We start from the raw sequence: 24,450 nt of genomic DNA on the forward strand, positions 1-24,450 counted from the left end.
TAGTCAACAAAGGGACTTGGATTCTAAGCCAACTACAAATCAATTTGATACCAGGCACACAAAAGCTATTATTTAATATTTTTTGTTGGTGCCCTAAGTGTTCCTGCCGCTCCATAGACAGAACAAAGAAAAGTTACCAGCTTCAAGAAGTTTATAATCTCGGAGCTGGTCGTGCAAACTCTTCTTTACATGAGTAATCCTGACTCACGCATGTAACCTCACTGAAGTCAGCAGAAATCTTTGATTGATCCAGAACTACTCATGTCAGTAAGGGTTTGATTGTTCATCTTTTAGGTTAGATGCAATGTATTGCAAGGTGAAATGAGGGAGGTTTGTACAAAATGATTGCTTGTTTTCCACTAGGTATGAAATATATTTCTTAACATATTAATTAATTTATATTAGTTTACTATGGAAGTGAGGGTTCCAGAAAGGCAGGAATCTGTGTGATCAAACCAAGGAACTGTAGGGAGGAAGAAGTTTGATTAAGGATACCAACAAGGTTTATATAATAATAGCATTTTATTATTATACACCTCTACCTCGATATAACGCTGTCCTCGGGAGCCAAAAAATCTTACCACGTTATAGGTGAAACTGTGTTATATCGAACTTGCTTTGATCCACCAGAGTGCGCAGCCCCACCCCACAAGAGCACTGCTTTACCATGTTATATCTGAATTCGTGTTATATCAGGGTAGAGATGTATATCACCTTTTAGGGAGAGGATATTAAAGCTCTTAAGTTAGGTAGGTATTACTATCTCCACTTTAGTATTAGGATGAATGGAAGTGGTGAAAGATCTGGCTAGTCCACAGCAGAGACAAGACTAGGGCTGGGTCTACACTACCCGCCTGAATCGGCGGGTAGAAATCGACCTCTCGGAGATCTATTTATCGATCCCCGAATCGACGCTCTTACTCCACCAGCGGAGGTGGAAGTAAGCGCCGTCGACAGGACAATTTTGCCACCGACCCTACAGCGGGTAAGTCGGCTGCGATACGTAGCGCGTAGCTGAATTTGCGCATCTTAAATCGACCCCCCCCACCGTAGTGAAGATGTAGCCTTGAATCAGGAATCCTGACTCCAAATCTCATGCTCTAACTAACATACACTATTGCAACCTTTATTTCAGAAGGAAAGGTCATGCTTCACTAATTTTGCCCTATTATTTGTAGATATTAATCTCAGGGATAATACATCTGACAAAGTCTCATATGTGAGATTAAATTCTACGGTTCTAGTTCCTGCAAAGACTTCAATGTATGCTTAACTTTACATAAGTAGTCCCACTGAACTCAATGGGGTCACTCACATGGTTTAAATGAAGCATGTATTGGTTTTTTCAGGATCGAGGTCTAAAACGGCAGGCTAGAAAGGATGATTTTGGACAATTTGATAGTTGAGGTCATATATCAAAAGCAGCTCTGCAGACATATATGTAAAACTGTACTGAAATGAAGAACTGATTCAAAGAAAAAATACATAAATTCACTAAACAGAAAGCACTATAGCATTGTAAGGAGGAAAAATAAAGGAATTGGAAATTATTCTGGAAAAGTCCTTAATGCTTCCAACTGAACATGCAGATGTAGCAAAGCAGTAAACAGGAAATAGGAGTGTACAGCTACAGAAATGAAATATGAATTAAAGGAAGTTTATTACAGGTTCCAAACAGAATAATTTGGAGAAGCTTCCCTCCCTCAAAAACAGAGAAAATTCAGCAGCAGATATACAATGGAAAGTTCAACATTTTCATAGGTATTATAGCCAGGATCTTGTACGGAAGAAGACAGCTATGCAAATGTGGACTTTAATGTTAATTATTGTTACTATTTAGCTACTGCCTTACAAGCGGACCTTGGCTGATACTAGCTATCCCTCACTAACTGTACGGTATTCTTTTCAGCATGGTTTATGGCATATAGTATTAAAAAGGAGACAAACTATCCTTCTCTGCAAGTATATTGGTGATGGTTCGATTCAGTTATATCTCACCCAGACACCTTCATATACAAAAACAGCTCCAAAGTAGCACCAACCAAACAGCCAATCGTCTGAACCAATTTTTCAGCCTTGAATTCAAGCTCCTACCTTGGCACAATCAACTAGCCATAGGATGGCACAAGTGCCACTTCTAAGAAAATTAACCTTGAGTCCTATTCTTTAGCTAGTTTTAGTTATTACTTATCCCACAGACAATACACACAGACCCTTCTGTGATTTTCTACACGACACTGGTTCCAACATCTACTGTAATACTGGCTCCCTTGCTGTTGGGCTTTTGCAAGAAAAATGAATTTCTGGTGATTTAATTGTTTTTTTTTTCGTTACATTATGAAGAGGATTTATTAAACTGACACACACTTCAAAATGATCAAAAAAATAAACCCAAGGAAAATGATCTCAACACTAGGAAACTGGGAACATAAATACTTTTGGAAAAACATTTTCACCCAAAGGGTTCTAAACATCTGGAATAAATTACCAAGAAGGGCCACTGAAAGAAGCACCACTGTGCTTAGGGACAATAAGATCCATTTGTCAGTACCCATTTTAAACCGGTATGTGGAAAACAAATAAGGAAAAAGTATGACAGACCTCAATCACCTTTTCCTGATTTTAGGCTTTCTTACATTTTCCAACCATCTATCAAAGCCTTGCATTAGAAGAAGCAGGAAGAACACTTACAAAACATGAAATAGAATAAAAACAAAAAACAAAAAAGATATGAAAAACACTGTCAAGCTACTGTGCTTGTAGGAAAATAAATCTCTAATCTATTTTAACTGTTAAATCCTATTTATTATATTTAATAATCTGTAAGTCATTAGCTGTTTTCCAAGTACGTTGCCAGATACAAATGCATCATGATATGTCAAGATGCTTTCCTATCTATTCTTCAGCAATTATTCTTAAAGTGACACACTTACAAGGTTGGAAGCACAAAGATGTACTTTTTAAATCATCTCTTTGTTAACTATAATTCTTTACATTTATTTGTTTATTTATGGTGGTAGGGATGAGAAGCAGAACAGGAAATGGTGTTATTTTTTCGAATAAAATAAACAAAACAAAAAAAACCGTATCAATGGGCCTGACCTAAGCCCATTAGTAGTCAAGTTGGGAGACTCCTTTGGGCTCCGGATCAGGTCTAACACTCATAAATAACCCTACAATACCAAACAAATGTGCACACAGAACAGAGTTATTTAGAAGATCATTTTCAAATTTCTAAAGGGTTAGGCTTGAAAAATTAAAGGTATTTTCAACAATACCTTTTAAATCTCTCTAAGTATAGTTCTACCAGTTGTGGCTCTGATTCAGCAAGGTTCTTAACCAGATGTTCCTTGCTTTAAGTATGCAGGTAGGTCTAACTGAGTTCAATAGTACTACTCAGGTGCTGAAAGTTAACTTGCATTGTTGCCAACTCTTGTGATTTTAATGTGTGTCTTGCTGTATTTAATATTTACTTAAAGTCACAGCTCTTGAAATTGTGTGATCTTGAGAATCATGGCTTTCATTTTAAAAAAGAATCATGGCTGCAGAGAAAACATGACCCCAAATGCCAACTAAAAGCTCAAATACCAGAAGGCAAATAAAAAGCACCCAATTAATTTATTTAAATCTAACTATTTTGGGGAACCTGACTCATGAATTTTGAATGCCTGGAATTACCAATATTGAGTTAGGCAGGTGCTTATGTACCTTTCTGAACACAAGAATGATTTATGCCTCTCAGATTAGATATACAACACACATTAGCAATAGCAGAATCTGCATATTTGTTCTGGCAAACAATGCTGAAAATTTACCATATCAGTTTTCATGGAGATGACTGTTTTCAAAAGGATACTACTTTCCCTGCAGTTATTAAGGTCTTATCTTATTAAGATATCTGCTAGAATGACCCCTGCCTGTGGGAAAGTGTGGGAGAATTTTAGACTTTTTCCCCTACTCGGCTGCACTACAACTCTAGTAGAGTGAGTGCTCTTTTCCCCATGTGGAGCGCCCCCCGCCAACACTCACCATGCTTTGAGTGTTCACAGAGATGTGTGCCTGGTTAGGGTCAGTCAGAAAGATCATAGAATATCAGGGTTGGAAGGGACCTCAGGAGGTCATCTAGTCCAACCCCCTGCTCAAAGCAAGACCAATCCCCAGAAAGATTTTTACCGCAGTTCCCTAAATGGCCCCCTCAGGAATTGAACTCACAACCCTGGGTTTAGCAGGCCAATGCTCAAACCACTGAGCTATCCCTCCCCCAAAGTGATTGTTATGTTACAAAACTTGTATTTTACTGAAATGTTTCAATGCTGTGCATAAATTTAATAATCATGCTTCTGTGCATTGTTCCTTGTGCTTCAGCAGATGTGGCCTTCAGGAGCACCCCACACACACAGACCGAGCGTCTATGACAGATAAGAAAACTACATGTAATGTAACATTACAGTACCAATCAAAGAGATATACATTATTGGTTCTCATTTTCAAAGTGTTGCCTCAAAGCCTCCCTGATTTGAATTGCCCCCATCCGGGCCCCTCTGATAGCCCTGGTATCTGGCTGCTCAAAATCAGCAACCAAGCAGTCTGCCTCAACACTCCACCCCTGAACAAACCTTTCACCCTTAGCTTCACGAAGATTATGTAACATACAACACGGGGCTATGACCATGGGAATATTATTCTCATTAAAGTCTAACCTGCCATAAAGGCATCATCAGCACACCTTTAATCTGCTAAAGGCACATTCCATTGTCACCTATTCAGCCTGTTGTTAAATTGCTCCTTACTGCTGTCTAGGTTTCCCATATAAGGTTTCATGAGCCATGGCTGTAAGGGATATGCCGGGTTTCCCAGGATCACTATGGGCATTTCAACATCTCCCACTGTAATCTTCTGGTTTGGAAAGAAAGTCCCTGCTTGTATGTTTCTATACAGGCCAGTGTTCCTGAAGATGAGTGCATGAAAACGCACCTTCCCAGACCACCCTGTGTTGATGTCAGTGAAACGCCCACTTGGCCTACAACACCACGGCCAAGTACCCCTTCCTATTGATGTACTCCGTCGCAAGGTGGACTGGTACCAAAATTGGAATGTGTGTGCCATCTATCATTCCTCCACAGTTAGGGAAATCCATTTCTGCAAATCCGTCCACTATTTCACGCACATTTCCCAGAGTCATGGTCCTTCGTAGCAGGATGCGATTAATTGCCCTGCACAATTGCATTAACGCAGCCCTAATGGTCGACTTCCCGACTCCAAATTGATTCGCGACAGACCTGTAGCAGTCTGGAGTTGCCAGCTTCCACACAGCAGTTGCCACATACTTCTCTACTGATAGGTCAGCTCTCGTTCTGGTGTCCTTGCACTGCAGTGCTGGGACAAGCTCCGCATACAGTTCCGGGAAGGTGGCTTTCCTCATCCGAAAGTTGTGTAGCCACTGCTGATCATCCTAGACCTGCATGATGATACGATCCCACCATTCAGTGCTTGTTTCCTGAACCTACAAGCAACAATCTACCCTATGGAGCTGTTCTGTGAATGCCAAAAGCAATCTAAAGTTGCTCCTATCTATATCACATAGCATGTCAGGCAACTGGGAGTCTTCTTCAGTTAGGAACTTCATGATTAACTGCACTGAAATCCGTGATGTCTTCATGACAGTTAACAGAGCATAGGAGAGCAGTGTGGGATCCATCCCTTCTCACAAAAGATGCCGGGGTGCACAGCAAAGAAGGGCTGTTGAAAAATCCCACAAAAGGAAGCCAGAAGCCCGTGAAGTGCTTTGACAGAAAGCAATGCATCACAGGACATTGAGCCCGGTCCCAAGATGCACCGCGATCCGCTCCACTTTCCCAAAACACCTTGCGACAGAAGATGTCGAGCTGGACTATGCTCACATGACATTCCGATTTTTATTATGCAGATTTTTGAGTATCGACATCACTACTGTCGACAAAACTTGGTAGTGTAGACAAGGCCTAAACTGGTTTTAGTATCTGTTAAATACCAGAATCATACCTGAACAACCTCATCTGAAACGGCGAAATTCACAACTTTGGTTTTAGGGCATTGTTTGGAATTGCTAGAACATCCTTTGATTTGTTTGAAGCAAGTTGGCTGTTGATACTGAACAAATTTAAAGAAGCCTAAAGATAGTATGAAGCCAAAAAATGTTACATACACATTCCAAATCCTCAGACTTCCTAAAACATCCAAAATGGAATTTCAGTATGAAAAAGAATTTTCAAGTGAAAACTGTTAAAACCAAGAGTATAATTGTTGTTTCCTTAACAGTTCTATTTCATTTCTGAGCCAAATTTTTAGAAATGTATATACAAACATAGTTTGTGCATCCAAGTATCAACTGTGTGTGCAGCTGCCACAACTGAGAGTGCAAATAACCATAACTATAGAATTGACCTCTTGCATGTGCACTTGACCAAGTTGTTCACACAACCATGGCAACTGCATGTTCAAATTAGCCACACTTTGTTTGCACACATGTATTTCTAAAAATGCGTGAATCCATCTGTAGCATCCTGGTACATTATTTTTTCAAATGTCATCAGAATTGAACTAAATTTATAATTCAGTAAGTCGCTTTTTTCCCACCAAAACTGGTATTTAAAGAGCAGCCAGTCATACCCTTGCTGTTTGTTACTAAGATGTAAAAATCGCTATAACAACTGAGTCAGGAGTAGTTTTCCTCCACCACAATGTGGGGGTCAGTAAATTTTACCCTCTCAAAATAAACCAGACTTTTCTACAGACGGTAGACAGAATCTATACAAACAAATCTGTGTGACAGTACACACTTTTATGTTGTGACAGATTTGGAGTTGCTCTGTAATAATTTATGAATACTATACATTCATATAGTTATTGGGAAGTAGTGGTATAATATATTAGTTTAGTTCAATAGGGGACTATTGGAGAAAACAATCAGGAAAGGAAAGACTGGCTCAAGATAAGCCACTTCTCTGCAAACACTTGAGGGTTGTTAAGAGACAATGCCAGGACAGGAAAAGATTAAAGACCTCTGGCAGTTTAAAAAGTAACAGTCTCCCGAGGGAAGGGGTAGATGTTTGGGGGAACCAGACTGAGACACAAGACCCTGGTAGGGGTATCTGAAGAAATTATGCCTGCCTAGGTTACCATTCTGAGATGGTAAGACTTCAGGTAAGAAAGACAACTGTAGACTGTGCAATTTTAAAATCTTTTTTCTCTAAATGCTTTGTTCCTACTGCAAAATAAATAATATTTGTGGTTTTAAAAGGCTGTATTGTCACTGCATATAATGGGTCACAGACTCCCAAAGGAAGAACAACAGGTGTCAGAACTCAGTCAGACCTGCAGGATACGAATGGTTGATACACAGGGTACTACTGTAGCCCAGGGCCTAGTCTAAAGTCAGAAAATCATGTTCTTCCACCCCAGAAGGAATAATGGCACAAGACCTGACCTGAGGGCTGCATTCAGAAAAACTAGAAAGGGGACAGAGTTGCAGCTATTCCTGTAACCTTGACATATATGATAAATTAATTATCATCATCATTACTGGCTCATTAATTTTTGTCCTTATGTCTGGAAGCAGTATGAACCAAAAATCCTTGGTCAGATTTCAATATTTAATTGACTGAGCAACTGTACCCTAAGGTTATTTTTTTCTCTGTGAAAAGGCTGGTTATCATTTGTTAACACTTGTAGTTTTCCTTTTATATTTTTAACATTAGAGTAAATGTTGAATCATGTTTGTTGTTTACAATTAGGCTTATGACTATGACGTAATTAAAAACGGTCGAGGATCTAATGTTTTCTACAGTATCCATTTCCAAGCTGGAAAAGAACAATATTTGGATGAAGTTCACTGCTGGACAGAGGGCCCTCATGAGGCCTTTCCTACCACCTCACCCCTGCAAAGTCCACATCTGGCTACACAGACTCACAGTACACTCCAGTTAAATATAAAAGATATGACTACTTTGTTTTTAATCCAGAAACAAATAACAAAGGAAACAAAACAGAAAAAGACAAGGAATCCAGTAAGGAACTTAAAAAAAACAAACAAAACCAGGATTTTTTCCTATCTCCAACAGGGAGAAAAAGGGAAGACTATAAAAGAATCTCAAAAAAGCTTATGAGATATTTTTTAATTTGTATTCCTTTAGCACCTAGGAGCCATAGTCATGGACCAGGATCCTATTGTGCTGGGCGCAGCACCCACACAACACAAAATACACAACACGCTCCCCGCCCCAAAGAGCTTACTATCTAATAATCTGTCATCAGTATCTGTAATGCAAGAAACAACAGATGGCTACAGAGCCCAAGGAAACAATGGGACAGTATTAGTAAGCATGATAAGCAGTGGTCTCAGCACACCCAGTGGATTAGCCGTTGTCAAGCTTTTTGGAGGGACCACAGAAAAAGAGTTTTCATGAGGGTTTTGAAGGAGAAAAATAAGTTAATTTTGCAGATGTTTATAGGGAACCCAAATGTGAGGGGCAGCATAGGAGAAAGCACAAAGGTGCTTGTTTGAAAATTTAACAAGTGGGCAACAGAGGCTGGCATCATGGGCCAGTCAGAGGCAGGGTTTGGCATCTCAATAGTGAATGAGAGAGGACAGGGAGCGTGAGGATAGACTGTGAAAGGCCTTGAAAGTGAAGACAAGTAGCTTATGTTTGATGCAACAGAGAAGTCAGCAGAGGGATGCAAAGAGAGGGGTGACATGATCAAACAAATGGCTAGAAAAATTATCCTTGCTGCAGCATTGTGGACAGAACCGAGTGGGGCAAGATTGCTTTTGTCAAGGCCAGAGAGAAGAGTGTTGCAATAACTGAGACACAAAATAACCAGAGCCTGGATGAGAATTTTAGCCGTATGGATGAATCAGGAAAGGCCATATCTTACAGATGCTATGCAGAAAGAATATGCAAGACATAAAAGCTGCTCTTAAATATTGGAGCTTTGCTTCATGCTGACAAATACATCTCACTCATTAACGAGGTTTATAAAAAGTGACAGAGAATCCTGTGGCATTTTATAGACTAACAGACGTATTGGAGCATAAGCTTTCGTGGATGAATACCAACTTCGTCAGACGCAAGTTCTTCCATTATATTCTCAAATGTATTTGCAGAACAGACTGTGGTGAGTTTGGAAGTTTCTGATGTTACCTTGCTACAACTTAACCAGGAGAAAGACAACTTCTTGGAAAGTTTACAGCCATACACCAAAATCATCGGAATGAAGAAAAATACCTGGCAGCTACTTGCAAGGACTTCACGAAAACCTGAGGAATCAATTGCTAAAATAAATTCTGTGACTAGCTGCAGCAGAGATACGAAAACATCTATAGTATCTTCTCAACTTGGTGAAATGTTTTCAGAGTCTGCATAGACACTTTTAAGCTTGACAACATAAAACATTGGAAAAGCAGAAAAATCAGATGCCAAATCACAACTAATCACCTAAAGGCTCCTCCACCCAGGCATTAAGGGCAAGAAAGAAAATAGCTGAAAAGCACCAAAGAGAATGGCAGAACAGCTCAGAATGAGCCCATCGCTTAGTTACATGACAGGACCTTCCTTTCCATCATATAATTTGCTAGTCTGAAACCCAGTGACAAGTGCAGGGTTCATATGAGCATATACCTAGAAACTGAAAATATGTTACAAAACACAACAGGAGGACTTGGAAAAACTAGATTGTCAAGCAGGCCTTGCTGATGTTTTATGACAGGGGTTCTCAAACTGGGGGTCAGGACCCCTCGGGGGGTCGTGAGGTTATTACATGGAGGGTCGCAAGCTGTCAGCCTCCACCTCAAACCCCACTTTGCCTCCAGCATTTATAATGGTGTTAAATTTATTAAAAAGTGTTTTTAATGTATAGCGGGGGCGGGGGGGTCGCACTCAGAGGCTTGCTGTGTGAAAGGGTCACCAGTATAAAAGCCTGAGAACCTCTGTTCTATGATATGCCATCCCCATCCGAGAGTCATCTTAAATTGCTATTTCAGGGATTCTGAACAAACAAGTCTAAGGAGGAAAGTAATAAGGAGAGAGCTACATACTGATGAATGTAAAGACAGTTCAAAGGGTAGGATGTATCAATGAATAAACCATGTATCTAGTAGTGAAAACAACGCATGAGCAAAAGAAAAAGGCCCATGATAGACATAAAAGTCCTGAGGGAAGTAATGCAGCCCAGACATGACCCAATAACAATAAATGGAATGTGACTGATTTACGAAGTGTAGGAAAAGAGACCTTATGACTAAGGTGTGGTAACAGACTTGTGCAAGCATACAGAGAGATAAGTAGAAAATAATTAAGCAATAATAACCTTCAGGTCAGACGTTCTGTCAGCTAATGATCAGCTACAGTGAAGAATCCAAGTCTGCTTTAATTTTGCTTTGGGCCCATTTACAGCTAGTCTTTAACTGCCAGGAAATCCCTGACCCAGAGGTCATGACTGCTGCTATAAACCATGAAAATGTACAAATCCACAATTAAAATAAAGTAATTATCTTTTCAGTAGAGACAGACCTAAAGCACAATACCTGCATCCAGAGCATCACAAAATTTGGAGTGGGGGAGGGAATAGATCCAGCACTTTGCTTCGGGTCTTTACATTGAGAATTTAAACACTAAACTTCATGCTGCTATGGTTATGGTGTACTGGCATTGAAATCCTGGACACCAGTCTCAGCCTTCTATTAGATACAGACTGTAAGCTCTTTGGAGCCGGGACTGACATGAGTATAATGAAAACCTTACTTCCAGATTAAGGCCCCAGTTCAGCAAAGCACTTGAGCGCATAACTTTAAAAACAAATAGTCCCAATGACTTCAAGGGGTACAGTGAGTTCACAGGCCCTATTTGCACCTCCAGCATCAAGTCAAGAAGTCAAGATTAAAGCTGGGCAAATGTTTTGGACAAAAGTTTTTTTGACAAAAAATGCAGATTCAGGTCGACTAAAACATTCGGCGAATTTGTGTCAATTTCCACAAATTGCTTCAGTCAAAATGAAAAAAAAAAGAAAAATTCCAAAGTGTCAAAATGAACCATTTCAAGATTATCAAACAAAACATTTTGATCTTTCTGGCTAGATTCAAAAGAGGATTTAGGCACCATTTATAAAACCACTGGAGGAGCAGGTGTTGGCAATAGTCCCCTTATAACCTTTAGCCCGTGGTAAGTGCACTGACCTGGGATATGGGAAATCCAGACTCAAATCCTTACTTCTCAAATGCAGCCACCAGAGGCTTTTCTTGTGGCCACAGCCTCCTGGGTGGTGACTGGGGACAGGGGCAAAGCAGCGGCTCCTCCCCTGGGGCTGAAAGGAGGGGTTGGGCCCTGCCCCCCTCTGGAGCCACAAAGGCTGGAGGAGCAGACAGCCAGTGTGAGTCCCCCACCTTACCATGGGTGATGGAGTTCAGGCTTCTGACTTCAGCCCTGGGGTGGCGGGCAGCAAGCTCCAGACACAAGGTGTCAGGCTCCAGGCATTGGGCTTCAGGCTCACCACCCCCCGATCACCCATGGCCCCCGCTGCCTCCTCCGGCCCCTGAACCATCCACCCCATCGCCCCTGGTCTCCGATGCCTCCCTACTGACTTCCCCATCCAAGGCTTAATCTATTCCCCGGCTTGTCAGGGCTGAGTAAGTCTGGGGTGAAAAGTGATATTTGTATGTTTGTTAATATCACCTTTCACTGCCTCCAAGCTAGCTAACAAGTCTGAAGCTGTGAAAAGTGATATTAACAAACATACAAATATCCCTTTTCACAGAAGCAGAATTACTAGCTAGCAATTCTATAAAAAAAACAACAACCAAAAAAGCAAAAGAAACAACACCACCAAAAAAGACAAGAGCATACAAAGCACTTTATTTGTCTTTCTATTCTGTTTAGGTCCAGTAAAGAATAGAGACAACTGTACATTGTTGTTGAATCTACAAAAAAAGCCCTAAATAAATAAATTACAATGATTTGGACATGTATATGTACATATTTATTTGCTTTTCCTAAAGTTAATTAAGTTTTTTGGAAAAACTGTCACAGCGACCACCAGCAAATTTGTTGTGAGAATACTAGAGGCACTTGAACGCAGGTCTCCCCGCTCCCATGTGAATGTCCTAACCACCTGGCTATGGGTATTCTGGGGTATGTCCCTCCCAATCTCCCCTGTTGAAGCTGTTCCACATTGTACCAAATATTTTAATAGTCACTGGGCCAGAGAAAGTGAGACTGACTCTATAGCTTGGTTGGTAGGGCACTCACCTGGGAGGAGGCGACCCCTGGGTTCCAATCCCTGCTCCAGAGCAGATATTCAAACCCCGGTCTCCCACATCCCAGGTGAGTGCCTTAACCATTAGACAAAAGATAATAAGAAAGGCACCACCATCTCCCCATTTTTGTCAAACGAGCCTTTCATTTCATAGAATTATAGAAATCATAGAAAGGTAGGGCTGGAAGGGACTTTGAGAGGTCATCAAATCCAGCCCTCTGCATGGAGGCACAACCAAGTATACCTAGAGATCATCATTCCTGACAGGCATTTGTTCAAGTAGTTTTTAAAAACCTCCAATGAGGGGGATTCTATAATCTTCCTTGGAAGCCTATTTCAGAACTTAATTATCCTTGTTATGTTTAGAAATTTTTTCCTTATATCTAACCTAAATCTCCCTTGCTGCAGATTAAGCTCATTACTTCTGTCCTATCTTTGGTGGACATGGAAAATAATTGTCACAGCCCTCTTTATAACAGCTCTTACCATATCCAAAGACCTATCAGGTCCCCCCTCGGTTTTCTTTTCTCAAGATTAAACATGCCCTGTTTTCTTAACCTTTTCTCATAGATCAGGCTTTCTAAACCTGATATCAGTTTTACTGAATTTCATCTTGTTTATTTCAGATCAATTCTCCAATTTGTCAAAGTCATTTTGAATTCTAAGCCCATCCTCCAAGTTGCTTGCAATCCCTCCCAGCTTGTTGTCGTCTGCAACTTTTATAAGCACACTCTCCACTCCATTATCCAAGTCATTAATGAAACTATTGAATAGTACTGGACCAAAGACAGACCCTTGCACAAACCCCTGCCCTATACATCCTCCCAGTTTGACAGCGAACCATTGATAACTACTCTTTCAGTATGTTTTTTCAACCAATTGTGCACCCACATTAAGGTAATTTCACCTAGATCACATTTCCCTAGTTTGCTTATGTGAATGTCATGTAGGGTGACCAGACAGCAAGTGTGAAAAATCAGGACAGGGGGTGTGGAGTAATAGGAGCCTATATAAGAAAAATCGGAACTGTCCTTATAAAATTGGGACATCTGGTCACCCTAATGTCATGAAGAACTGTGTCAAAAGCCTTACCAAAATCAAGATATATCTTGTCTACTACTTCCTCCTCTCACCCCGAAATCACTAGAGCTTTAACCCAGTCAAAAAGGAAATTAGGCTGATTTAGCACAATTTGTGTTTGACAAATTCGTGATGGATATTCTTCATAACCCTAGTATCCTCTAGGTGCTTACAAATAGATTGTTTAATAATTTGTTCCAGTATCTGTCCCAGATTGAGGTGCAAATAGAGGAGGTTTTGGAAAAAAATGATAAATTAAACAGTAATAAGTCACCAAGACCGGATGGTATTCCCCCAGTAGTTCTGAAGGTACTCAAATATGAAATTGCAGAACTACTAACTGTGGAATGTAATCTATTTGTTGGCTAAGAGTCAGCACAACCTTCGTAAAGTGAAATCATGCCTCACCAAACTATTAGAATTCTTTGAAGGAGGTCAGAAACATGGTGATCCAATGTATATAGCATACTTGGACTTCAAGGTCTTTCACCAAAGGCTCTTAAACAAAGTAAGCAGTCATGGGACAAAGAGGAAGGTCCTCTCACGTACCAGTAACTAGTTAAAAGACAGGAAACAAAGGCTAGGAATAAATGGTCGGTTTTCAGAATGGAGAGCGGTAAATTGTAGTGTTATTTACCCCTTCATACAACACAAGAACCGCGGGTCAAGCAATGAAATTCTTAAGCAGCAGGTTTAAAACAAACAAAAAGGAAGTACTTCTTCACACAATACCTCATTTTGTGCCTTAGCCTTTCTGATTTTGTCCCTACATGCTTGTGCTATTCTTTTGTACTCTTCTTTAGCAATTCATCCATATTTCACTTTTTATACAATTCCTTTTGGATTTTCAGGTCATTAAAGATCTCTTGATGGGGCCATACTGGTCTCTTAGTATTCTTCCTATATTTCCTTCACATCAGGATAATCTGAGGTTGTGCCTTTAATACTGTCTCTTTCAGAAACTGCCTTTGCTTTTATTAAAAATACCGCAACAAATTTTTCCTGACTTTTTCAATTTACCAAAAACTCTGAAATCTTCAGTTTTGGTTCAACTCAAACCAGTTTTTTTTCTGATTATTCAGAACTGTCAGCAAGTCAAAAATATCGGTTAGTCACACAGCTGTAGTCAAGATACACAAACTCAGAAAGAGAAAGTGTAACTTATTCCATGCTTTGGGGGCCTTTCCAGAAGATAGCGTAGATCAATGATTCTTCCCTTTTTCTCCCCCCAACACCCTCCCAAAATATAACAGACACACATCCATCCCATACCTAATAGAAGCTAAAAGACCAAGTGAGGGTAAATGCACCATATACCTAAAAATATATATTGCTGGAATTCCTATGCACAACCAGTCCGTAAGTAGCAGTTGGTGAGAGTCTCTGAGCAATCGTTAGAAGATAAATGGGGACAGCATAAAGTGGGTACCAGAATCTTAAATGAGAATTTTCAGAATGATTGATTTATTTATTTTTTTATAAACTTTAACTAAAAGTAGTTCTCAGACAAAAAAGTTGCAACAGTTGAATAAAGGTTGAGAATATGCTGCCCATCAAAACGACATTAAGAAAATGTTAATGTGACAATAATATCGGACTGCTAAACAAAACAGAGAACAAAGGCACATCTATCTATCACTAATGTCAACCTCAAATTAATCGTGGTCATAAAATCTCTCCCCCCTAACCTTTCATATTTAAAAAACAAAACAAAATACACTTTAAAAAATCTGCACTGTCAAAAAAAGTTACTTTTAATTAAGAACAATGAAAAGAAAAAGATCTCTATGGACAGTCTTAAACTCCGGTTTCCTCTAGAGTAAGAAAAATTTACAGTGCCTGATGAGAAAGCGGAAAAAAGAAAAAAAAACGTTGGTTTTCATGAATGTTAACTCTGTTTTTATTCACCAGAACTTTTGAGAAGACCAGTCTCTACTCAAATTGATAAATGCTGGCATGGCAAAATGTTTTGTTTAATACTTGACAGGTCATGCTATAACTCATAAGAATGTTTTTTTAAGTAAGCATTTGTACTGAAACAAGAATGTCTATATATTCAGAGAATGACTGTTATCCAAAAGACTTCTGAAGTAGATGGGAACAGTGTGCACATGGAAACATTCGGGTAACTCATCAAATATCTAAAAGCCATACTTCAGAGGGAAAAAATGGATTTATATGAACATTTAATACTACATTTGACAAATATTCAACCTATCACCTTGTCACTCATATGAAAACACTTCACTGCAGATGGACACTCCATTGATGTGCTTCCACCTCAAGATATAATCTTCATATTTATGACCTTGACAACTAGAAATGCATATAGCAAAAGACTAAAACTGTTCATTTTTCTCATCATAACTGTAAAGTAAATCGAAACAGTCACAACAGAGCCAGCAGTTTAGCCGATTCTAATCCAATGATTCCTCCAAATATTGCTCTGTGTTACCCTGAGCACACATTCAACAACGAAAGGATAACAACAAACTCTGTCATGGATCATGGATCTAAAAAGTGTTTAACACACATCTTTCAGTCTATAGGTAGCATTTTCAAAAGCACCTAATTGATTTTAGAAGCCTAAATTCCATTTTCAAAAGTGACTTTAGGCACTCAGGAGCCTTACTTCCATTAACTGTCAATGAAACGTAAGCCGTTAAGTGCCTCACTCTGTTTTGAAAATGAGATTTAGGCTCAAGTCACTTCAGCATTTCTGGAAGTTTTAACCTATATCACCTAGAAAGACTTCAATCTATTTTAACCAGAGTGGGACATTCAATAAAATAGTACATTTGCCTGTAAAATTGTACGTACATTTTACAGGCAAATTATGTAAAGAATAAGAAAATCCCATACAGAAAAATAATTTATATTTCAGTTCCCTTCTTAGGTCTATATCAACTACAAATATTAATTAATCAAACATTATGAAACATTTTAATTTCTTTTTTAAAAGTGTGTAAATTAAACTAGATGCAACCAAAAAAGCTTTAGTTGCGTTCACTTGACACAGAGCTCCCCCTGGAGTGTAAAATACTATATAAAAAGATTGTAAAAGATTTAACTTCAGAAGGCAGGATAAAAGACAGACAACTTTCAATCACATGTTTTTGGTATTCCACTGGAGATTTGGCTATGATTCTTGGCATTTATTCCAATGGAGTAATTGTTGATATTATTTATTTTGTCTTCCTATAGATACATATAATCAATGCTTTAAAATCTGCATAACTTTGGTTTCTTGTTTTCACTGGTATATTAGGGCTTGGCTATACAGGGACACTCAGGAAAATTAATTCAAATGAATTAAAATGAGAATTTAACGTGGATTAGTTAAACTGTCCCTTGTGTGGACACACTCATTTAGAATTCTAGTGACCTTAATTCAGTTTAGCTTAATTTGCTTTGGAAGTGATTAAATATTGGGGGGGGGGGGGGGGGGAATTATATTCTTTTCAGATAACCCATATCAGCTAAATCAAATAGCTGTCTCCTCAGTTTCTGATAAACAGAAATATTTTATGTAAAGGCAGTGAGTTAATTGGGGATTTTTATTCAAAATAATAACCAAGAGAAGAGAAGACCCAGAGACACAAAAGTCAAAATATATCTTAAAAAAGAACACATGGATGATAAACTTTAAAAAGTAGATGTTGTACCCTCATTAAAGTCTTGAGAAGTTTGAATTACTGACACACATATTCAACTAGTCTCATCTTTAAGAAAATAAATATTGCTAGCAGCTTTAAAGATCTGATAGTTGTAACTACAGTATATGTTCTGGTTGATGCACTATATATGTTTGTTCAAAAGCCTTTCTGCTTTTCCAGCTGCACTGAAAAGAAAATTCAGATTATCCAAGTTTCTCATTTCTCCTAGGCATAGGTGGTAAGTGTTGCATCTCACCTTTGCTTCTCAATTCAGCAATAATTCCTTTGACCTCTACTATAATTTTAAAAGGTGTTTGCACAAAAGTCTGGATACATATTGACAGTGTGCTTCCTCATGCTAAGACTGCTTTCTTCTTCAACTTAAAGTATCGCTCCCTTTCAAGGGTATGAATAAAAAGTTTGTAGCTATACTGCCACTCAATCAATGGCAAGGACTTAGGGAAGCACTTCAACAATACATGGCTGTTTCATCAGCGTGCTATTGAAACACACACTATCTTTCAGTCTAGGGGTATGTATACGCTACCTGCCGGATCGGCAAGCAGCGGTCGATCCAGCGGGGATCAATTTATCGCGTCTAGTCTAGCGATAAATCGACCCCCAAGCACTCGCCTGTCGACTCCGCGGTGAGTAGATCTAAATACGTCGACTTCAGGTACATTATTCACGTAGCTGAAGTTGCATAACTTAGATCAATCCTCCCTCCCACCCCAGTATAGACCAGGCCTAGCAGTGATAGCATTACAATCGGGGGAATCAGTCATCAGTGCCAACTAAATTATTGGGCAGCTATAAGTAGAAATGATTCAAGGAGGTTTTTAAACCTTTTTTTGTTAAATATGTGTACATTTGATGTCCATGAAAGCAAAAAGATTAATGACACCGGCTAGCATAAGCAGTTTCTGTGCAGCTTCCACACACAACCCAAGATGTGAGCCTAACCCGTCATCAGCACTGCCACAGTTGCTATTCCAGTCTAAAGCCCTTCTAGTATGAGACTATTAGTGATGCCAAACTGAATGGGGGATTTTCTGATGTGGACTAAGGTAAGCACAAACTTATTTTCACTTAGTAATCAAATGAAGGCTTAAACCCAGAACTCCAGAAACGGAAGGCCCAAACAAAGCACCATTTTTAAGTTGATTCACTACCCATATTTAATCACTTAGCAAACCAGTGGCGTTTATTTTTACAATATTATTTCTGGAAGAGGTAGTCTCTCCAAAAGAGACACTCTGGAATAAAGGTTTCCAACTTGCATCAACATTACTTGATCACGCATCCTCAGACACATGGTTTTTAATCTAAAATATTTCGCCATGTCCTTGTACTACTCTTCATACAACCAATCCTCACACACCACGCTTCTCTGATCTCCCAAGAGATAAACTCAGGCTGTAACTAAGATGTTATATACTGTACAAGACACACTCTTTATTAAGCCTACACTCAAAATGACAATAGGCTAATCTTTGCTGACAGTGTTATTAATAGCTGAGGGGTAAAATATGAGTTCAGTATAAAGAATGTTATTTCTTAGTGGACTAATTAAGGATGCACCTGCTATTTTCTATGCCAAAAAATATGGGATTAATGTAAGAACATGAGAAAGTAATGGTTATTATTTAAAATAAGTCTTTCAGCCTGTTTAATACGGACTCACACTGGGAATTTCTTGACCGATATTGTTCTCCAAAAAACACATGTTGTTGAGCTTTATCTTCAATACAGCATGATTACTTCATATGCACCAGTTTTATTACTACAGTCCCATTTGTATTTCACTAAGTCGTCAGTATTTCCACTGTGAGCCCCATTTTAAGGGGATGAAATTTAACATATAAAAATTAAAAGCGTGTCACTTTCAAATGCTTTTTTTCATATAAATTACTGCAAAATTTTTAAAACTGAAATTCTGCAGGCAATAATTTGTATTTATAATATGGGTTAATACCTTAGGGTTTTATGATTTTTTTTAAAGCAGACTGTTTTATTAAGAAACAAAGACTATCCTTTACTGCACATACAAAACTATTTTGAATAACTATTAATAAAAACAAGCTTCAAAATTCATGACTTGGAGCTTCTTGAATCTGGGGGTTTGATTCAGTGCACCTCTAGTAATACCCGGATTTTTCAGATATGGAGCACAAACTGTGTTGCTAAGACTGAGAAAGACTATTGGGTAGGGGAAATGGCCTATGTAAACAGCGAACAAACACCTAAATATGTGGTTATCCAATACTATGAACCTGATTCTTCAAGGTGCTAAATCCCCTTGCCTCTGAGGAGACATTCAGCACCTTACAAGTATCCGTTCCGTAGTGCTGAGTCTCTAGATATAGTGACTTGAAATAATTTCCAGGTTAGTTTATGAAGCATCACAAGCTACAAGGAATGAGGCACAGTAACATCCCCCAGATAGGATTATTGCGTGATATGTCTTGAAAGCCTGTGGTATGTCTTGACAGAATTTTGGCCTTATCCACACTGTCACAACATAAATTACCATATTCAAAGCCGGTTGTGCCCAAACTATGTTTAACATGGTTTATTCTTGCCTCTGTGGATAGAAAAAAACATGTTACAATCATATTGGAAAACTATGTTTTAGTCTAGTCATCTACAAGAGCTAAAACATGGCTCTTCAACATGGTTATAACATGGTTTTTGTATATACTGACAAGTAATATAATGTTATCATATAGATGCTGTTCCTGCAAAGGCATCTAAACGGGCAATGACAGACCCTTATATCTCTGCAGGTCCACAATGGTCAGTCCACGTGGATCCCTTTACAGGATTGGGACTATCCTTTGACAGAAACCATAGCATTTCATAAACCTGTTTAAACATGATTATTTTTGTAAAGTAGATAGGATTAGGTAATTTTTGTTGCCACTAGATAGGCTTATTTGTTCTGTGCCATTTTGGCCTCTCAAGAAATAGTACAAATTTTTATGATCATTCAAGATTTCTCTGAACAACTTTTGCCATTCAAAAATCTGCTCTTTGCAAAATATAAGAATAAACTGCAACTTTTAGCTTTTATCAGCAACGAAAATGAATCTGCAAGACAGATCTATCATTCTGCAGAACTTTTCTCATTAATCATTTAATTTCTGTGACATATGGTAAACTCGTTTCCTTAGTATTCTCTACAGCCGAGTAATCTTGCCGTGAAGGAGGGGCAGAAGGGGAATTGCTAATCCATTTCTCAAAGCATTCATAAACCTCAGAGAGATTTTTAATGGATGATTCTACCAAAGGTCCAAGGTAAATCGGATGCGAGACATTAATGGATTAGCTGTTTCACCTACATTTACATATACAACAATCACATAAAAGGCCAACATCTGTCTCTGTACAAACCTATGCCAAACAAGCATGTCAAAGAGGGCAGATTGCAACAAATATTTTCATAGTATTAGAAACTTCGTCCCTGGAACAAATAACTGACAAAGAGTTTGCAGTACACTCTACTGGTCAACAGACTCAGACAAAAGTAAATGAAGGAGGTGAAAATGAGTTCCAAAGTCAAGGCATATGTCTACATTGCAGCTGGGAGCAAGCCCCCCAGCCCAGGTAGAGAGACCTGTTTTAGCAAGGCTTGTGCTTGCATGCTAATAGCTGAGTGGGCATAGCAGCACCAACCGAAGCTGGTCTAGCCACTGGAGCTCAAGCTCACTCTACTTCCTGTGTCCGATATCAGGTGGCTATTCCAAGCCTCTGCTGGTGCCGCAACATCCACACAGCTATTTTTAGCATGAGCCCCCTAGCTCCAATGAAGGTATATACAAAGGGGCCCTGATTGAGAACACCATGTCTGCAGCTCCCATCTTTTATACTGAAGGAACTCCAAATTTAATATCTTTGCAGGCCACAAATGTGGCATGGAGGAGAGTGGTAGGCAGATCCTATGCCATTCAGGGCTTTCTACGTCAAAACCAGGACCTTAAACTCCACCCAGAAACCAAATGGCAGCCACTGCAGATCATGGAGCACTGGTGTAAAACGCTCACTGCTTAGAGCAAATAAGCTGCCAAATTCTGCACCAGGTTTAGTTTCTGGATGTATTTAAGATGTAGCCCCACGTGCAACATACTGCACTAATCCAATCTCAAAGTGACAAAGGCACTTCTGACAGTCGCAAGGTCCAGTTGAACAGTCACAACCCTCCTAGGCATTGGTAAATGGAAAACGCGCTCCTAACCGTTCCTCCTACCAAATCATCTAGCAGCAGCCAGAGATCTAATCAGAATTCCACATTGTGAAAAGAAACAATAAAACAGCAATCAGAATGCCAAATGCCATCAGTGCCACATCTTCCAGTTGCTTCCCCCAGCTAACCAATATAAGCCTCAGTCTTATCTGACTGAGCCTCCTTCTCAATGGCTTTTTCCAGCGAGGAAGAACACACGTGTCCAGAACATGGACTGTAAAACTGAAGTACACCCAACACATCTAGTATCTCAGAGAGTGACACTGGCTGAAACTTGAGAGCAGATGACTTGGCATTCGTCCTTTAAGATATTTCCTGACCCTGATGAAGCAGTCAGCTCGGGACTAACTCCACATGATTTTATCCACAAAGTATGAACAAATGTCCTCACAATGGGAGCCAATAGGACATGAACATATGTGTCAGATAGAAGAATTTGACTCTGTAAACACCAGAACAGTGAAACTCAATTTCTTAACATACATAAATAAATAAATTGCCAAAAACATCAGCAACTGCACAAATAAAGTATTCCAAGTCCCATTGCTACAGGACCTGATTTTTCAAATGGCAATGCCATTACTATCCTCAGCCAGCCTATTTTGTAATGTGGGTGCTTCAAAATTTGGATCCCCTGTCTTTCTCCCCAATAAAAACTACTTTTTGGACGCAGATTTTGCCACAGGAGACATGTCAGAGGTTGGAAGAGTCAAGAAGCTCTCCATGAGAAATAGTCAAACCATTATTCATTTATTTCTGGTAGTGACAATAACCTATGTATATATTAAATATGTACAGTCTCTGCCCCAAATAGCATGGGCCAACATTTTCAAAAGTGGCTAGTCATTCTGAGAGCCTCAGTTTTTGGGTGCTCAGTGTAAGATACATTAAAGGGACCTGTTTTTCAGAGGGTAGATGGTCATCATTTTCTGAAAAATCAGGGATTAAGATGTGATAAATTGAGTACCCAAATACTAATATATTCCCCTGTGGTGCATGAATATAAATACAAACTAACATATATGAAATAAATATAAGGAATGGTTCACTTATGAATTCAATAAAATAAGAGTTGGTGGATAATTATCTTAATTAAAATACTCTGGTCTAAGGTTCAAATTACAGGCCTCTGTTTAAAAATTAGTGACATGATTAATCAGACCAATTATAAAAAAACCTATGATTTATTGTGATCTTTTTTTTTTTTTTTAACTTACATGACACTTTTCACCTAAAACGTGTGTCCTTCTAATTGTTTTATAGTTTCATCATTTTTGTGATTGCATAAAATATAGCAGCTAGCATTCACTCTGTATTTTAATACCATAAGTACTTACAATATATAACAGATTGTCTACAGAAGACACATTTCAAAGTGTTATATTCCACTGTCTTTGTTTTGTAGAGATTTTGGGTTGTGTAGAGGTTGTAGAAAACTGTGAAACTGTTGACAGAACTATCCTATAAACAATACATTTTTATAGGAATTTCCTGTTAAAAAACTATTTAGAGTTTCCAAAATAACTAACGGTTTACTTTCAGAAGAATTCAGCATCAGTAGAATGGCATAAGAAGTTACGGGAGGCAATGAATTGGGACATTTTGATGCTTCCCAGAGAATGCAGTTATTTCCCTAGCTCTCTATTTCAACTTTGAGATAGGACCAAAGTATTTAGCTATCATTTTGCAAATCTTTAAATTTAAAAACATTGAAATTAAGTGTTCTTATACTGCTAATGCAAAAGAGTCTGTTAAATCAAGGACTGTGCTCTGGGGCATGCCTATTGAGTATTACAAATTCACTTAATTTGCTCTTTTGCCTAGAAAAGTGAACAGAAAGTTAAAGGAAACTGAATTATTTTGGCTTGTTACTCGGTCCTATCTGATGCTTCCTATAGGATAGGTCACTTCAACATTTTTTCATAGTTCTTTAAGGACTGAACTGTGACATGATCTCAAGAGCTTCTGATAGAATTTTAGCTCATTCCTCCATCCTGCTCATTTTGCTCAAATGGCCTTACAGTTTGATCACATACCTTCAGAGTTCAGTGTAATAAGAGTAACATTGTTCCCAATACTTTGGCTTCCTAACTGGCCACTGTTGGAAACTGAGTCACTGGCCTCAGACCCACTCTCTCCATCTTCATTGTGGCTGTCATCGTGCCCTGGCACCTTCACCACAATGGTGTTCTGTCTACGACCAGGAACAGCACTGAGAAAGAAAAGAAGAATTCACACTTTGGCAAGGCACGATTCTAGACTTGAAGAATGTAATATACTGTTACTAGTGCATTAAAAAATATTAAAACTTGATTTCTTACTGATTATATGACTTTTCTTGTAAAAGCTAGTCTGTCTAGATTAAGAGCTACCTAGCTAAAAAGTCTTCAGTAGCAGAATAACCCTAAAACTGTTTGCATTCAGCAGGTGTTTGACATCAAGTAATGAATTACATACTATATTTCTGCAAATTAAGTTAACATAAAACCCCAAAATGTTTTGATATTAACAAAAATTAATACACGAGAAGCTACACAAGAATTTTGTTTCTTCTTCAGAAAGCATCAAAACATGACTCCCTGTAGGACATTAAATAAAAATAAATCCATTTGCCTCTGGTTCAGATGAAGGACAATTTATAGAAAACTGAATTGACTAATTTCCTTCCATAGCTTTTAGCTATTCAGTTAAGCAAGCTTTAAATAAAATATATATTGTATTAATTGTATGGCATGAATGAACTGAAGACATCTCAACTGACTCCATTAGCCTCCAAAAAGAGCTAGGAAAGTTTATAGAAAGAAACATGTTCTGTACAGATGTCAGAAATTTTAACAATAACCCCAACTTTCTAAAATAAATTTCCATGTGTTAACGTTATACAAATTGCACAAAAAAGCTATACATATTATTCACAAATACATTAAAGGCATTAGAAGATGAAAACCTTTTGTAAGTGTCAATATTTGTTTAAAAGTAAGTGTTCTTTGGCTTGCTTTATAGTTACTATCTAATGTTAATTGCTCAGAAGGTAGTTTGCTGTTTAAGTCTATTTGAAAATGTTATCAATGAAATGTCTATACACAACCTATAACCAATAAGTATAAAGAAACTTCTTTACATAACTGTTAAATTAGCATGGCTTGTTACTTCAAACAGTTTTCTGTACTGAGCCTTTGTTTTCAA

At 38.6% G+C, this 24,450-nt stretch overlaps 1 protein-coding gene across 1 annotated transcript in view; it reads right to left on the bottom strand.

The window, feature by feature from the left end:
* BANP (BTG3 associated nuclear protein) overlaps positions 1 to 24,450 on the bottom strand; it is a 229,220-nt gene that overhangs the window by 149,299 nt on the left and 55,471 nt on the right. Inside the window, exon 6 of the mRNA XM_034788786.1 lies at positions 23,301 to 23,476. Within this exon, the coding sequence (XP_034644677.1) occupies positions 23,301 to 23,476 (176 nt within the window). The remainder of the gene's footprint in view (positions 1 to 23,300; positions 23,477 to 24,450) is intronic.

The sequence above is a fragment of the Trachemys scripta genome, chromosome 13 (genome assembly GCF_013100865.1).
Source record: "Trachemys scripta elegans isolate TJP31775 chromosome 13, CAS_Tse_1.0, whole genome shotgun sequence".
In the NCBI taxonomy this organism is placed as follows: domain Eukaryota; kingdom Metazoa; phylum Chordata; order Testudines; family Emydidae; genus Trachemys; species Trachemys scripta.